This window comes from Vulpes lagopus, chromosome 12 (genome assembly GCF_018345385.1).
Source record: "Vulpes lagopus strain Blue_001 chromosome 12, ASM1834538v1, whole genome shotgun sequence".
In the NCBI taxonomy this organism is placed as follows: Eukaryota; Metazoa; Chordata; class Mammalia; order Carnivora; family Canidae; genus Vulpes; species Vulpes lagopus.
The window spans coordinates 77467229-77486216 of NC_054835.1; the positions used below are offsets into that span (position 1 = coordinate 77467229).

At 33.4% G+C, this 18988-nt stretch overlaps 1 protein-coding gene across 1 annotated transcript in view; it reads right to left on the reverse strand.

The window, feature by feature from the left end:
* TECRL (trans-2,3-enoyl-CoA reductase like) overlaps positions 1-17832 on the reverse strand; it is a 98596-nt gene extending 80764 nt beyond the window's left edge. Inside the window, exon 1 of the mRNA XM_041726082.1 lies at positions 17479-17832. Within this exon, the coding sequence (XP_041582016.1) occupies positions 17479-17712 (234 nt within the window). The 5' untranslated portion in view covers positions 17713-17832. The remainder of the gene's footprint in view (positions 1-17478) is intronic.
* Positions 17833-18988: the final 1156 nt, after the last annotated feature.

Below are 18988 nucleotides of genomic sequence, written 5' to 3' on the forward strand. Positions count from 1 at the left end.
GGAAGAGTAGTAGCCTGGACAATCATATTTTAAGATTGATTAATTCAGGAAAATAAATATATATATATGTGTGTATATATATATATATATATATATATATATATTCCTTTAAGAATTTCCATTTGGAGGTTTTACAATACCAAATAGAATATGGGCTTGCATATACTGCATATATTTTACTCAGAATGGATAAAGAGTTCTTTGAATAATGAAATATTATTTTACTAATAAGAAATCTTCAGACCATCACTAAAATATTTTTATTATATATTTTTCAGCTTTACTGAGGTATAATTGACAAATTAAATGTTAAGATACTTAAAATGTGCCGTGTGAGGATTTGATATAAACAGATTTACAAGGTTAAAGCATTTCTCCCCATTGAGTTAATTAACCCATCTATCATCTCACTTTTTTGTTCGTTTGTTTATGGTGAGGACATTGAAGTTCTACTCTCCCAGCGAATTCCAATCATACAATAGTGTTATTACCTAAAGTCATCAGGTTATACAGTAGATTCTCTGATTTTATTCATCTTATACCTGAAATTTTGTATCATTTTACCAACCTCTCCTTATTTCCCCCATCCCCTAGCCCCTGACAACCACTTTTCTACTGTTTCTAGGAGTTCATTTTTTTTAATTCCATATATAAGTGATATCATGTAGTATCTGTCTTTCCCACTCTGAGTTATTTAATTTAGCATAATGCCCTCCAGCTTTATACATTACTGTAAATCACAAAATCTCCTTTTTTCCTGGCTGCTGATTAGTATTTCACATTATGCAAACATACAACCAACACCTTTATTTAACTGTTGATAGACACTTAGACAGTTTCCATACTTTGGCTTCTGTAAACAATGCTGCACTAAACATGGCAGTACAGCTATCTCTTTGAGATGATGAGTTTACTTCTTTTGGATATATATCTTAAAACTGGATGAATGATCATATATGATAGTTCTATTATTTATTTATTTGTTTATTTGTTTATTTATTTATTTAAATTTTTTTGAGAGAGAGATAGAGCACAACAGTAGGTGGGGAGGGACAGACGAAGAGGGAGAGAGAGGGGATCTTAAGGAGTCTTCACCCACCTAGTCTGAGGTGGGGCTCAGTCTCAGAACCCTGAGATCATGACCTGAGCTGAAATCAAGAGTAAGGCGCTTAACTGACGGAGCCACCCAGACATCCCTCTTGTTTTTATGATCATTCTATTTTTTTAAATAATTTTTTTTATTTATTCATGACAGACACAGAGAGAGAGAAAGAGACTGAGAGAGAGAGAGGCAGAGACACAGGCAGAGGGAGAAGCAGGCTCCATGCAGGGAGCCCGACATGGGACTCAATCTCAGGTCCCCAGGATCATACCCCAGACTGAAGGCGGTGCCAAGCCACTGGGCCATCAGGGCTGCCCTATGATAATTCTATTTTTAATTCCTTGAGGAACCTCCATACTGTCTTCACAATGGCTGTACGGATTTACACTCTGACCAGCAGTGTACAAGGTTCTTTTTACTCCACATCCTGCCAACACCTGATATCTGTTGTCTTTTTAAAAATAGCGATCATAACAGTTCCAAGGTGATATCTCATTGTGGTTTTAATTTGCATTTCCCTGATAATTAGTGACAATGAGCATTTTTTCATGTCCATTGACCACGTGTATGTTTTCTTTGAAAAAAAAAATACTGTTTTAACTCCTTTGCTCATTTTTAAATTGAGTTATTTGTTCTTTTGCTTTGAGTGGTATGAGTTACTTTTATATTCTTTAAATAAACCTCTTATTAGATATCTGGTTTGCATATATTTTCTCCCATTCTAGAAGTTGTTTTTTCACTTGTGGATGATTTCCTTTGCTAAGCAGATATTTTTTTTTTTTTAACTTTGATGTAGTCCTGAATTACAGCTTTAAGTGGAAGAAAATAAAAATGACAATTATATATAAAACTTCTCTCTCCCTTTCTCTTTGTTGTAAGTTTTTCTAATGATAGAAGGATCTTTAATAATGAACTGACAAAATCATGAAATGATTTTTATTTTCAAATTATCTCTCTAAAATGATTTAATCATTTTGATTCATGTTTCATTGAGTGTACTTCTCAAAATAGGTTGCACCACAAAAAATGATTCAAAAAAACACATGCTTATTTTTCACACATACTACATGTATATCACAGACTAGCTGATGGATCTACTGTGCATTTTCCTCACTCTAGGATCTACACTGATGAAGCAGACATCATATGGAACACTGCTTATTTCCAAGGCAGAAGTTAAAAAAGAAAAGGAGGTGAAATTAGATTAGGTTCTGGAAAAAAAAAAAAAAAAAGATTAGGTTCTGAAAGCTTCCCTCAGGAAATAAATGCCTGCTTCTCACCCTCATTTCACAGCACAAAACAATTTACTTTGAAGAAGTAGGCAAGTTCAATTTTACCAATTTTCTGTGTGAGAATCCACCAAAAATTGTTAATAAACAGCACTAATGTTTACCAGAGTTTATCCTTCTGATCATCAAATACTTGGTTTTCTATACCTTACATTTCAAAATACACACACCATGTCCTCATCTATGTATCTATCCTCTTGATGGATAGATATAGATATATAGATAGGTTACATATTATGTATTTCAAACATTAGTTTTGGAAAATACTGGGTCCGTTAGCGTGTGTGGGGAGGGGATAGGATATGAAAAATAATTCAGTTTCCCTCCTTCACATAAGGTGTATGATTTCTATCCTTGACCAAGACATTAGTTTCTTAGGTATATGACAGAAATAAGAATAGTCAGATCATCAAATGTTAAATAAATATAAAATCAACTATTTGTTTTCTCCAGTTTATTTTTTATTATTTCCTTCTTGTTGTTTTTTATTCTAATTCCAGGTAGTCAACTTACAGTGCTATATTAACTATATTAACATACAGTGCTACATTAGCTTCAATATAGTGATTCGGTAATTCCATAAAGATCTACTATTTTTTTACATCAATTATAAAATTGCCTCTATCATAAACCTATCATGCTGGGTATAGTGTCCATAAAATCATGACTGCAAATAATCAAAAAATTGTTTTCACTGAATATAACAGGCTCTTAGCCACTGTTCCTCATGGTACAAAAGTGGCAACTATGAGGCATAACAGCATCATTTTCCCCATTGTTGTACAGCTAGAATTTCTTTAACAATAACTTTTATCAATTTCTTTTTTTAATATTTTATTTATTTATTCATGAGAGACACAGAGAGAGAGGCACAGAGACACAGGCAGAGGGAGAAGCAGTCTCCACACAGGGAGCCCGACGTGGGACTCGATCCCGGGTCTCCAGGGTCACACCCTGGGCTGAAGACGGTGCTAAACCACTGAGCCACCCGGGCTGCCCACTTTTATCAATTTCTTACAAAAGTAGTTTAGCAGGACATAGGCTTCTAGAGTGCACTTTTCTCACAGGCTTAAATGTAGAAAAGGCGACCATGTACTCTATAATTCCAATGAAGACAATTTTAAGTGTAAACAAAATGTTACCATTATATGCACCAGGAAACTGGGATAAAAAGCATGATCCAGGTAAGGAGTTCTATCACTTCTCTTCTGGACATTAACTGTCCTAAACAGCTACTATGGACTTTAAAGAATCTGAATGTTATTGAAACCTAGAACTTTGATCACTTTCAAATGTGTGATATATACTATTTGCTCTTCTATCATCCATTATTTTGATATAGATTACTAGGTTTCATCACTGAAGTGTTTGCTATCTAGTATTATGTTGTAATTAAATTACTTATCTCATTTTTGTTTTAAATTAATATATAATGGAGAAATAGCATTGAAGACCATTAAGAATACTGCTAGCACTCATAAGTACATCACTGAATGCTTGATGAGTCTGGCACAATTCCAAGACCTTTCCCTTTATTAAGTAATTTAATTCACACACCATCTTTATGACTTTAGATATAACATTATTATCTTCATTTTACATACAAGGAAACTGCCTCAGAGTGATTAAGTAATTTATCTGGATGACACAGCTAACGAGCAACAAGAATGGACTTTGAATGCAAATAGCCAGGTTCAAAACTTATTCTTCACCATGGTGCACCATATAGTGGAGGGGGTGGAAAAGGTGAAGGTAGAAGATGGAGGAAAATATATTATTTATCATTGTAAGTACTGCTTTATGGCCTATCCAGATAGGCACTTGATCATCATAAGCAACCTTATGAGGTAAATGACAGTGAGACTTGTTAAAAGATGAAGAAATTATGGTCATGAAATATGAATGTCTTCCTGAAGTTACACAACCAGTAAATTGACTAATATGGTTAAAAACACACACACACACACACACACACACACACACACTTGAGAAACTGTTCAATGTTGTGTCTTACTATTCATTAGTATTTATTCCAAGAATTATATTTTAGATATTTATTATTGTTAATTAAAAAATCAATCATTATCGAGTATACAAATTTATCTTTCATTAAGATAAAATACAAAATGCAATAAAGGATTCAAACTGACAACAAATATGATATGGTACATATGTGTGGGGTTTGTTTTGTTTCATTCAAGAATATTAACTGAGGGCAGCCTGGGTGGCTCAGCAGTTTAGCACCACCTTCTGCCCAGGGCTTGATCCTGGGGACCCAGGATCGAGTCCCACGTTGGGTTCCCTGCATGGAGCCTGCTTCTCCCTCTGCCTGTGTCTCTGCCTCTCTGTCTCTCTCTCTCTCATTCTATTTTAAAATAACAATCAGCACTTACATAGTGTCTTATGTGTACCAGGTACTTTTCTAAACAGTTATTCATGTGAACTTGTAACAATCAAGAGTTAGGTACTATTTTCCCCAGTTAACAGAGCAGAGACTGATGCACTTAGATTTTGAGATCTGTGTGCTGTCACATAGCCAGTAAGAAGCAGAACTGGGTTATATACACTTTCAGTCCTATACCTGAAAGCACTTTCTAACTATGACACAATGGCACACATTGAACTAATATTCAATTATATCTAATATTTAAGAAACGAGACAGAGAATAAAGAAATGCATATGTAATATATCTGAGTATGATAAGTTCTAAGAAGAAAACATAAAGGAGATAAGAGATCAGAATGATGGGAAGAAGAAATATGATTCTGAAAGTAAAAGATATATGAGCAAAAGCCTAGATAGAAAGCCAGGTATGTATCTGCTTGAAGAAGATTCTTCCAGATAGAGGTAAATCAAGGACAGAGACCCTGACGGATCATCACATCCAGAGTACTTGAAAAATAGCAAGCAGGCCCATATGACTGGAGCAGAGTGAGTAACCACAGCATGGTCAAATACATGACCAAAGAGACAAGGGCGGTATGTAATGAGTAACCTTCTAGAATATGGGAGAGTAATTTGGATTTTCTTCTGAGTTGTATATGTACTTGTTGGAGGGTTATCATCAGAGCAGTGACATGATATAACTCAAGTTTTAAAAGAATCAATCTGGCTCCTGTAAGATAAACAGACTCTCAGTAACAATTAAAATGATAATTCAATAATAAATGATTTCAACTATAATAACAAATTCCAATTTCTATTGATACTTGGTGATACTGTGGAACATGTATGAACTATAAATACAGCTGACCTGAAGTATAGTATATTTACTATTTTGCTACATACACAGTGGGTGGTTAGTGAAGACCCACGTAGACCAATCTTTACATTAGAAGTGATAAGGGTTTGAAATAGGATGGTAAAGTTCAGTGAGGAGACATACTGTGTATAGAATAAAAGGGTTTACTGATTGAATGTAGTACAGACAGGGAGAAATTCTAGAGAGTTAAAGCAGATTGATAAACTAAGTTTTCAGTTCATTAAAGAATTAGCTCCATGGATTCTCCACTGATGGAGATATGTTGATTATCTTGTAATCACTTGCTGAGTGTTGGTGTCTTCAACACTCCCAAATGAATAATCATGAGCCAAGAACAGGGGCCCATCTGAAAAAAAAAAAAAAAACAACACATTCCATCACACATGCATTATGTATTATAGTACTCCAGAGGTTAGTCCCTTCTTTTAGGATGGATGTGGCGTTGGATGACATGAGTATTGAGAAGAGATATAATCTGGCAGAGAGGATATGGTGTTATTGTGTACAGAAGTAAAGCTAAGCTGAAAATCCAGATTTTTTTCTCTTATATGACAGTAGATCCCCAAGAAGAAATAGCTTGAAAATTAAGTATTTTATTGAAATTGTACTTACATATTTAAATCATGAGATATATGGACCATTAATTTAAGTTAGAAGAATTCTATTATTAGCAAAGTTAGTCTAAGAAGACATTATGTTCCCCTGAAACTAATACAGTATATGTTAACTAAACTGAATTTTTTAAAGTCTTTTATTTTTTTAATTTTTATTTATTTATGATAGTCACAGAGAGAGAGAGAGAGAGAGAGGCAGAGACACAGGCAGAGGGAGAAGCAGGCTCCATGCACCGGGAGCCCGATGTGGGATTCAATCCCGGGTCTCCAGGATCGCGCCCTGGGCCAAAGGCAGGCGCCAAACCGCTGCGCCACCCTGGGATCCCTAAACTGAATTTTTTTTAAAAATTATTTTTAAAAAGGAGACATTATAGGTATGGGATGCCAGAAACGCTGATTAAAAGTTAAAGCAATTCAGTACTTTTCTGAATCTATTTTTTTATAGTTACAGAAAAGAACATTGAATTTTTTTTCCTTCCTATTTGAAATGAAGCAGATTTTATTTTAGCAATCAACAGCTCAGGGTTTGTGGTTGTTCTTGCTGTTTATGTTCTTCTTATAACGTTGAGTTAAAAGGATTCCACACAAAATATCTCTTACGGCAAAAGTAGTTTCTCAGGAATTTTAGTGCGAAAGCTCTTTGAAATTTTCCTGTGAGGCGAAGTAGCATATCTTCTGAATGTCTCAAGATTCTCTATTAAAGTCCTTATTAAATTAAATTCAGATTATGAATGGATCTTATTAAATGAAGGTAATGAGAAATAGATAATAAATACATATTCAATGGCACACAGACCAGTATTGACAAATGAAGGACTCAGTTATGCAGCCATTCAACAAATGTTTTGCTAAAATAAATTACAATTATATTACATTTTTATTTTTAAGAAATCAAATAACCAATAATTGAAAAGTCAGAAATGCCTAAATGTGAAGTAATATTAAACGTTTATTTTGGAGGCAGTGAAAATGTGTAATAAGGAAATTTAAACTGCAATAAGAAAAAAAAGACAAATGATAATTAATACACGCTTTTCACAAAATGATATTAAAATGATGAGTTTATAAGAAGGCAGAGGTACAGCATTCTTAAGAGTAAGATCAATTCTCAAATAAAATATCCAATTTGTTGAGGTAGTAGGCAGTTCACAATACATCTCTCTAAAAAGAGAACTAACTTCTCATAGGAAAATAAATGAGTGTGACATTCATAGGCTTCATGTGGTGACAGACTGGTGGGCTCGGGTTACTTAGTTGAATCCCAGTAGATCAACAGGGATTGAAAATTATTTGATGACTGTCAGTTTAAAAATCCACTAATAAAATATAACATACTAATGTTACAGAGCCCAAAAAGTTTGCACATTTGAAACTCTTAAGTGGGTAGAGAATTCATCTTGGCCTTGCTTCCTAAATTCTCCAGAGGTATCTCTGCCTTCAGTTAAAGCCTGAAAAGCTGAGGATATAAAGCATTTAGAGGAGATAATTTCTACTTTAGGATATTGCCCTTTACTGTTAAGAGATATCCTCTGGATGATCCGTCAGTGTGCTGGGACTGTTTATAACTGGAGGAGGTTTCTAAAGCCTCTCTCAATTTCTGCAGTAAAAAAGAAAATCATCCACTTGGACTCAGCATCTTGCTCATGCCTCTATTTTGACTCATGGCATATAATCTTCTGTTGGACTATTTACGTGTGATTATCCATCAAAATACAGAGAATGTCTGAAGAGGACAGAACATATTTGGGGGGGTTTGGTTTGATTTTCATGCTGGTGTTCCCAGGGTCTGTTACAGTGGAAGATCGGTATTCTCCAATGTATGTGAAAAGAAGAAAGAAAAACAAGAAGGAAGGAAATAAGGAAGGAGGGAGGAAGGGAAGAGAAAGGTGATGTTCTAGGATTCTGCCCTTGTGAGATATTCTTGTAGGAACTTGATCAATTGAACAAACTTTTAAGGATACTATCACCTTTAAACAATTATTGGCTCCAGACCTTGGAGATCTTATCATGTAGCCATGCAAATACCACAGCTTTCACAGCAAATGGTAAAATGCAATGTAAGCATACATAAATCTAAGATCACTCACATTTATGTATAAATTGGGACCGCATGGAACTTAGATTCTATCATTACACAAATTCTAACAAAAATATAAATTTTGTCACTGCTATAGTCTATGTTGTTAAGAAGCACAGACATGTATTGTGAGGCTATTAAAAGGTTTAAATGATATCAACATTAGTTTCCACTTTCTGCGATCCTGTACCTTCAGACCTCTTGCCCTGAAGCCTTGAGATAAAAAAAAAAAAAGGAATGTTTATTTCTTAATATAGCCTTAAATTACTCCCCATTGGTTAAATACTAATGTTATGAGTTATAGTACAGGAAAGAAAGCTGTTACTAGAACATTGCGAGCACTAAAGGTCTATAAAAGGAACAATTAAAAAAAAGTGTGTTGCATTTAAGTAATGTTAGGGTCACAGCAACATGTTCAGTAATGATTTTGATAGTTCTTTATCAGGCTACCCAAAAGTAGCAGTATAATGCTAATCTGGACAAGGTACACGCCTAAAATATAATTTCTTTTAATTTCTTTAAAAACAAGAATCAAAGAAAACATAAAAATACCAAAACAAAACTATGTCCCTGAAATATGTATGTAAGTGCAGGCTTTAATCCTCTTTTGTTTGAACTGTTAGATCATGAAAGAACTAAGAATTCCTCCATCATGAACTTCCTGATAACTTCTACACTCTGCTCATCAGATTTTGTCAAGAGTTTAGCTGGACTAAGCTATTGCTGCTTTGGCATCTGTTTTGTTTGACCAAGCAGCCTGCAGTGACCTCCACCTGACACGAGACCTCTGACAAGAACATGCCCAAGATAGCAGCCGTCAGAGTCACAAGTAAATGTACATTCCGATATGACTTTTTCAACAGCCCTTGGGACCAACAATCTCCCCTGTTTGCCGACAACTTTTCTTTATGTGCCCCTAGGATAAGACTTCCTTGGGGCTTACCAAAACCTCCTCTTTTGGTTTGGATTGACTAACTGAGCCTTAATGCAGGATCCCCTAGTGCTCCAATCACAAACCCTAATAAAGGCATGTGCCCCAGGTCCTGTCTATCTATATCTGTACCCCGTCTTCTCTCACCTCCCACTGGAGCTCTCTGAAGCCTGCTGGATACTTCCTCCAGAACCTGTGAATTATTAATAAACTTCTCTATCTTCATTTCTCTTGTGGTCTGTTGTAGAACCTTGGCTCACCATCTGGCACCCTGCGTTTCACTTAACATGTGTTCATTTGACAGATTCATAATAGGTTTATGAAAAGAAGATTGCCTTGATTCATCACAAGTTCAAACAGCAAAATCCCTGTTAAATTAAACCTAACTGAAATAAAATGGCAATGGAATATCATATTCCTTTGACCTATAATACCACATTATATTTTGTTGTACTCAGTTATATACATCTTGTCTAACCCATGTAGATTGTAACCACATTTGATAGAAACTACAGTATATTTATTACATAATTATTTTGTTTTGTTACATAATCTGTGTTGTCCAATAAAGATTGTTAGAAATATATGGGTATGTGCTTATTACTTTAAGGTTCAAGTGTGTCCTAAAGATGTGCCCAATGATTTATATTTGATTAAACTGTTTTTTTTTACTTACTCCCCAAATATGGGTAATACACACATACAGAAAGAAGAAAAAATTAACTTCAATACTTTTAATACAGTGTGAAAACTTTGTTAAACCTTCCTTCATTTTATAGTTTTTAATATATTTAAATGATGTGAACATTTTTATATTATTATTACGTTTGTAGATTTGAATTTGTTAGCAACATTCTATTTAATTCAAGGCAATGGGCCATAGGCATTTCCTCATGGAAATTTCTACTAAAAGATGGTATTTGTTCAGGTGACTCCAGACATAATTTAATAGAATACACATAATAGTTTATACTTGTTTTGTAAATGTTATTCATGAATAGTTTTCTAGAGTATACTCATTTTTCTCTACTATATGTTGATGTGCAATGCTTATATAGCCATTGGTATCATTCATGGTATATCATGGTATAAGTACCCAGTGCATATCACCTGGAGTATGAGAGTTGGATATAGGATGCCAGAAACTGATAATACAAAGATGGTGACCATACTTTCAAATTCTAATGCTTCTTAACCTTTTCAGAAAGGAACCATAAGGACTGTCATTAAAAATGACTAAAATCTGACAGAAAAGTATTAATTAAAAACAAAAAAAAAATAAAATAAAATAAAAATTAAAAAAAGAAAAGTATTAATTATTTTTCCACATCAGTGGAATAATAATATTACTGATATACTGCCACTATCTAAAATACAGCATTCATTTACAGAAAACCATCATGTGGCGGACACGGTGCTATATTTTTCACATTTACACTAACATAAAAAGTCTACTCCTGAAAGATAGATATTTAGTGTACTTTGATTTGATATTTACCCTACCTGGAAAAGCAAAAATCTGAGTAGTTAAGTAACATGTTAAGATGATAAATCATTAATAATTTGCAAAGCTCAAATTCAGACACAAATGCCTGACTTCTATGCATAAACTACTGCATCACATTGCCCCCCATGGCATTATCTATTTGTTAAATATAGTAAGTCCAATTTTGCTGAGGGAAATCTAAGTCAGGGCAGATGATACTAAAATATATTAAGACCAAAGTACACTGATTCTTTTGAAATTAGAATTGCATGCTGTATTATGGAATTCCCAAGTATATCCAAAAAAAGGAGTGGGCATTGAGGCTCCTCTAGGCTCATAAAAATGATTATTAATTACCCCTTTGGGGGAGGAATTGCTCATCTCAATTTTATAATTTTTAATGATATAAACATTTTGAACAAATTTGTTGCTTAATTTATTATTAAAAATACTTCAAAGATATTTTTAATTTCTAGGTTTGAATATGCTCTCTTATGTCTGTATATAAAAAATAGAAAAAATGTTTTGGAACTTTTTTATATCAAATGGAAGGGAGGTAGATATCCTTCAAAATAGCCCCTTTAATAAAACAGATGAACATAGGGGAAAGAAAAAAATAAAAAAAAAAAAGAGGGAGGCAAACCGCAAATGAGACTCTTAACTGTAGAGAACAAACTGAGGATTGCTGGAGAGGAGATTGATGAGGGATGGGCTAAATGGGTGATGGATATTACGGAAGGCACTTGTAATAAGCTCTGGGTGTTATGTGTAAGTGATGAATCACAAATTCTACTCCTGAAACTAATATTACACTATGTGTTAACTAAATAAATTTAAATAAAAGCTTGAAATGTTGAAAAAAAGAGAAAAAAAAGAAAAGAAGATGGTGATGGAAGATGCAATAAAAAAGGAAATAGCATCTCTGTTCTGAAACACATTGTTTGTATCAGAAGTTGGATGCCCTGTCCCAATTATGAAATTAAAGAGAACGTGAGAATTTGGACTAATGGAAGCTATTAGTATGTGTCAAGTGGTAGTGTATAGTAAAGAGCAAAGACCAGGACATATATTGATCAGTTCAAAGCTTGATTCTAAGATACAATAAGTCCTTCATTTTAAGTCTCTGTGCCACTGTTCTTCCTTTATAAATGAATGAGTAATAATACTCTAATCTTTTTTTTACAGAAAATGATAATAAAGTGCAGAGATACTGGATTACGTCTAAAGAGAAAGTAAAAGCAATCAGATTCATATTAAAATTCTTTCTATGTGAATTCAAAGCTCATAAGCTTCAATTATATCATGCTCACAATGAGAAATAGGAGGAAGAGGACTGAAGTAGAAGGAAGGAGAAAGGGGACAGGGATGGTAGAAAAAGGTGAATGATAGAGAAGGAGAGGGGAACAAGAAAAAAGAAGAGAAGGAGGGGGAAGAAGGAGAGGAATGGAAGAAAAATGAGATACTGTCATTGTATACACATGAAATACTGAAAACTTCCGTGAGGATGTTTTTTTTTTTTTTTCATGAGGATGTTTTAAGGCAGATGCCATTCTCATTTTACAAATGAACAAATTGAGGCATATATATGCTTAGTTGCATGCCGCCCAAGGTAAAATATTAAAAGTGACAATATTAGAAATTAAGAATTCTCAAAATTTTTAACTCAAGTATTAAAAGCACATTTTTTATTCAGTCTGACTACCTTATAATTCTCTCTCCTATTTTAAAAACTGATATTTTACCATTAGAAGGGTTGGAGAATTACTGAGTGGTTTCTTTTATTTATAAGTAGCCTTTTTTTTTAACACACAGTGTTTTATTAGTTTCAGGTATACAATATAGTGATTCAACAATTCCATGCATCACCCAGTGCTCATCACAAGTGCATTCCTCTAAGTAGTCTTTAAAATGCTTTTTAGAGTTTTGACATAGAGCAAATAAAATAATAGGAGAGAGAGGGCTCTTGAGGTCAAGTTCCTTGGAGAAAAGATTAAAGAAAAAAGAATGGGAAGATATTGGAAACATTTATCAATCCTAGCTTTTCGAGTTCTTGCTGTGCTCTTGAATCATCAATATATCACTAGATAAGCTTCTGACATTTTACAAAATAGAAGTGAGACAAAGATAGTGAGCAACTGAAAATAACTCATTGTTAAAGTTTTAAAAATTGCTTTCCATACATGTTTTATGTTCCAATCAAAACAAGAATGATATTTACATTTTAAATCAGCTCTTCATCTTATCACCCTTGATTAGTCATATTATTTTAATCACATATGGGATATAACTAACCTAGTTAAATAAATACCCCTCTCTGCATTGTCTGTCTTATGAAAAACTTGTTCACTTTTTATAATCAGAACATGACTGTCAGTAAATTATACACTAATACAGAGTTAAATCCTACACATCTCGGCTGGGAGCAACCTAGGAAGAATTCCGGCATTTAGTGAAACCATTTGATCAAATGTCTTGTTCTGTGAATATATTTCTATTTATTTCAATAATAATGTGATTTAGAGAACAGTAAAAAGTACTTTCAAATCCTCCTCCTTCATCTCAAAACTATCACTGCTAACCATGAGTGCATTGTTAAATCCCACATTTCTTGAACAGGTATCATTTATTCAGTACATATTGGTGGAACACTTTTTTTGGTGGTGTTGCTGTTGTTAGACATTTTCATTGTGTCAACTACTGTTCTGGACGTTGGAGAGATAGGAAGAAAAAAAAAAAACCACTAGAACCCAGATTTTGTGAAGCTGGCACACCAAAGATAGGCCAAATTATAAACAAAAGGTAAAAGGGAAAATAAACAGTATGTTAGATGGTAATTAGTAGTAGTAAAGCAATAGAACAGGAATGGGTAACAGAGAATATTGGTAGATTTTACAGTCTTAAAAAAGTAGTTAGCAAAAGCCCCCAAAGTAAAAGTGACAATTAAGCAGAACTAAAGAAGACACTGAATAACTTTATGTAGGAAATGATATTCTCTGACACGGTTTAGCAGGCTAGTCCTGGTGGCTACATAAGGAATATATGGAGGATGCCAAGAACAGAAGTAGAGGAAAGATTTAAGAGTGCTAGCAGTAGAGGTGGTGAAAATATGTCAGTTTGGATATATTTGAAAATATCACTGAGAAGATGGATTGTATGTGCGGTGTGAGATTAAGATATGAGTTATGACGCCTCTAAGTGTTTGGCTTGAGGTATTTGAAGGATGTAGTTGCCACTTATTGACTTGGGAAACTCTGTGATAAAATTTGAGGGTAAGACCAAGTGCTCGGTTTTAGATATAGTAGGTTTGAGATGCCTAGTAAACATCAAGATAGATGGATGGGTAGGATATAAATAGATACATAGACACATAGGTAAGTAAATACATAGATGTATACATATTTAGACAAGTGGATTTGCAGCTCAGGAGAAAAGGAGAAGCTGTAGTTACATATTTATAAGTCATCAATAGATAATATTTAAAGCTATCAGACTCAATAAGGTGAATGAATAAAGATGGGGAGAAGTTCTGATAACTGAGTTAGTGACTGTCCACACCCAGTTAAGTCAGACGATGAAGCAGCAGCAAAAGGAAAGGGAGAAGCAATGAAGTGAGTTTTTAAAATACGCATCTATTGTTCCAAAACTCACATAACAAAAGTGTTTTAAAGAGGAGGGCATGCTTATCAGTGGCAAATGTTGCTGATACACTAAAGTATTGACCTTTGGGTTCAGCAAGGAAATCTAACATTGCCTCCCTGGTGATCTTGGCCAGTTCAAACTCCGACAGTTTACAAAGGAAAATGCCCGAATGGAGTAGGTTTAGGATAGAATGAGAAGAGAGAAATGTGGATAGGGAATATGAACAGGATGAAAGTTATTAGAGAAATGGGACAGAAGCTGAAGGTAGTGAAGGCAAGAGGTTTGGGTTTGTTTCTTTGAGGTGTGTGTCTGTGTGTGTGTGTGTGTGTGTGTGTGTAATACTAAATAAAAGAACATGATTCAGTATATCTTCTTTAACCCCATGAATTCTATGAATGTTTCTGTTTCATGACTATCTTCAGTAGATATCTTGTCCATTTGAAATTTAAGTTATAGGATCTGGATGCAAACTAAATTTCTACTATTACTAAAATACGTACATTCCACTCAAGGTATTTGAGTATTTATATATGACCAAAGCATTATGACAATCATGTCAATGGACAATTATCAAGAAATAAAATTTAAACTCTGTGCTGGTATTACAAAACTCATCACTTAATTTTCTCTTGAATATTTATGCACATTAATTTTATTACTCCAAATGATTATTAAAACTAAAAATATATACCTTGTCCCTGTTGTGTTCAAGGCACTATGCTAAGCAGGTTACACATAGTATTCCTACTCTTCACTCTAAGCTTACAAAATAGATTTTATTAACCTATTTTCTAAATAAAGGTCCTGTTGATCAGCAATTCATTCACTTGCCTGAGCCTTGATAAATATGATTGATGCAGCTGGGATTTGGTCCAGATATACTTAGTTCCAAAGTACATGACCTTTAACTTTTACTGCTTCATAGCACAATACTTACTGAAAGACAGGGACTAAGTCATAAGCAACACTTATTTAGTATACTGAGTAGAGCCAAGTACAATGAAAGACATTTCACATGACCTTACTGTCAATATAGCTGTTACTTTGTCTAAGAAAACCAGTATCTCAAACAACAAACAAAATCAATCTTTCTCATGTTTACAAATTCGAACTTGTAGGAGTCATGGAACAAAAAAATGTAAATTAATTCAGTTTTTTTTTTCTTTTAAATGTCTTTCATTGTTGAGATAATTAATCAAATGACAAAACTAAAATGAGGCAAAACAAAATCCATTTCTGACAAGTCAAACACCCCTATGTTGCAAGTTGTACATCATATGGTGTTCATTGTGCAATAAAGGCCAGTGTGGAATCCAGAAGTAATCCCCTAGTTGGCCTAGCGAGTTTTCCCAAAGGTTTGCCACTGGAAATCCAATTACCAGGATTCTTCTTTTTTTTTTTTTAAACCAGGACTATTCAAATGTAAACAAAATTTCTAAGTCAAAATTCCTGAGCCAAATCCTTATCTCTAAAGAATGCTGGCTTTCTGCATGCTTAATTTTTTTTTTTGCAACTTAAGTAGTAACTGGAAATGTAAACCTCCATGTTTTACTTTCAAGGATAATCTCAATATAAAAATTTGAATGTAGGGGGAAAATAATTAGCAGCCCGTTAGCAATTTCTCATTACTTTAAGTTGTATCTCGCATCAAATCAGAAAGGACACAAAAACCAGTCGCAGTCTAGAATCTTGGTGTATGGAAATCCTTGATCAGTTTAATATCCACTCCATTCAGTACCTTATTTCCTTTAATTTAATTATATTTTTCTTCTAAGTTTTGAATTTTTAAGAGTGAGATAATGCAAGTGTCAGCAAATTCTGGATGATTTTTTTTGTCTTATTCCTGTATGATATTTAAAAAATAAAAAAAACTTTATTAAGATATGAAATAGAAGTAAGTTATAACCTGCATGAAATTATTAAGTTAAAATTCTATTATTAGTATTATATATTTCTCATTTATATATGACTAGTGGAAACAGAAAAAGAATGTGATTTAGAATTGCACAGAAATAGTTCTAAATCTCTTGCATTCCACTTATGTCCTGTGTGAACTTGTAAAAGTTCTTTATCTTTTATTTCCATCTGTTAATATTTCTCAACTAATAGGTTGGTACAGTGTTAGAATTATTATTATTAAGTAAGAAATTATGTATCATCTACAATTAGAAGCAGTAAACATTTTGTCTCTGTCCCTTTTATCTGGAAACAGCTAGAGTATAGTTAAAGGAAATCAGTGGTTGAATTTTATTTTAAGAACAACAGCAAAAACTGTTTTATAATGTCTTTGTAGCAAAATAAGTGAAAATACATCGTCTTTAAAATATCAATCTTTCTCAAAAAATTAAATTACTAGTGACTTTTCAAACTTAAAAACTGAATAATTTTGAAATACTGTATTCACATATGTATATCCACAATGTGTTTGTTTGTTTGTTTATTTATTTATTTATTTATTATTTATGTGTTAATTTTCTAACCCAGGAAGTGCCTATCATGCCTGAGAGAAACGTCTATGATATGAAAATAAAAGTGTAATGTATTAAGCAAGACTTTAGGAACTTAAATACTGTAACTTTGAAATAAGTAAAGGCTTTGTAAAAAGTGAAATGTTCCTTTTTCAGATAATTAACTCTAAATAAATTTTAAATGATTAGACTTTACCATATATGCTAAATAGCATTTACTTCAGTAAATTTAATGCCTTTTGCTTGCTATTTTCTAGGAACACTATAAAACTATGATAATTTGAATAAGTAATGAAGTGCATGGAGAGAAAAACCTAGAGAAATTTTGTGATGTAGGCTTAAGAAGGTGAGCAAAGGAAATTTTACCCCTGGACAATGGTGACTGTTAGCAAGAAAAACAGAACCTAATAATTATTAGCTACCATTTAAACTATGAAAGATGCAGTAAGTATCTTCCCCTGAAATCATATACAAACTATCTATCCTACCATGCATAAACCTAACATTCAAAGCAAGGAATATATTTTGAGACAGACTTGTCAGCATTAAATCGAAAAGTAAAAATCTTTGGGACAGATAAGAAAAATTTAATGAGCAAATAGAACTTACCTTATCCACAATGCATATCTGCTTTCTGGTTTGAGCATCAAGTATTTCAATCTCAAAGTGCACAGTTTTTGAATGTTTAACTACTGGAATTGATTTCAGAGGGCCCGCTGAGAGCACAAGTTGAGACAAACACTGAAAGTTTCTCAAGTCATTCTTCAACATGGACCGTGCAGCCCCTCGAGAAAATACTTCTCTCCTGCGATCCGAAGCCAGGGACTTGTGCCTCCTGAACATGGTGTGAACCAGCAAGAGAATCTGTCATGTCAACAGAAGACACTTGCAAGAGCATTGCCTTTGCACCAGTTTAAATACTGCTGGTGAAACCGGGAAAGGTCAAGTGCCATGCCATTCCAAGAGTTCAGTTTTATTTAGCAGGCTTGAAAACAATGACTGATCTATTTCTATATATAACAGGCTATTGTAAATTGTGGCAGCGAAGAGGATTACTTTACCAGCCTTCCAATTATTTCTTGCTTTCTCCTTTTATCTCTGCTTCTTAATATGGTCACTAGTATCTGAAATTCCAAAGCAAAAAAAAAAAAAAAAAAGAGAGAGAGAGAGAGAGAAAGAGTAGAAAGAATTTTTATTATCTCTGAATTCTGTATACACTAATCTCCAAACACACATATTATTTTTCACAGGTTCCCATTTAAATGTGTTTAAAATCGTTTAGGGCTATCCTAGAGATACATTTAAAAACACCTAGGGCATTATTACATAAGAAAATTTTTATAAATGCTGTCAAGATAAAGACTTGTGCATATTTCAAATATAGATATAAACAAATGTAAATATTATTAAATAATATACAATAAATGTAAGTAAATATAAATGTTAAACATGGTACATATTATAATCCAATACAAATATTGTATACTATATATACAAATGTGCTATATATATGATACAAATGGATGAATTCTTCACTTTGTACAGGGAATAGAGAGATGGCAAATCATCTATGAGATTAGAATATGTAGAAAGCAATTTTATAACTAGAGGAAAAAGAAGCAAATCTCCTTTCAACATTTCTGTATATTATAAACTGCTGGAAAACCTTTGAATTTCTATAGAAAGTCAGTGCTAAACACCACATTTACCACAACACTAAACTATGGCAGATTGAAATAATCTCAAGAAGAACAAAGAAAAATGTTAACCTGAGAAAGGAGGTTTGTGGAAAAGAATCCCAAGTACTCGAATAACTGGTATATCTGGTAAAGAAACAACTGAAAAATACCCAAAACATATTGTAACTGATGTAAAGGGATATCACAGGAAAATATTCTGAAATGTTAGTTTTAATGATGACATGAAAAGGAAAATGATTAAAATTATAGAGGCATGTGGGACACCTGAGTGGCTCAGTCCATTAAGCGACAGACTCTTGAGTGCGTGGCTCAGGTCTTGATCACGGGGTCATGAGTTCAAACCCCACTGGATGTGGGGCTCCCTTAAAATAATAATAATAATCATAAAGAGATGAATCTATGTATCTCTATGAGGCTAA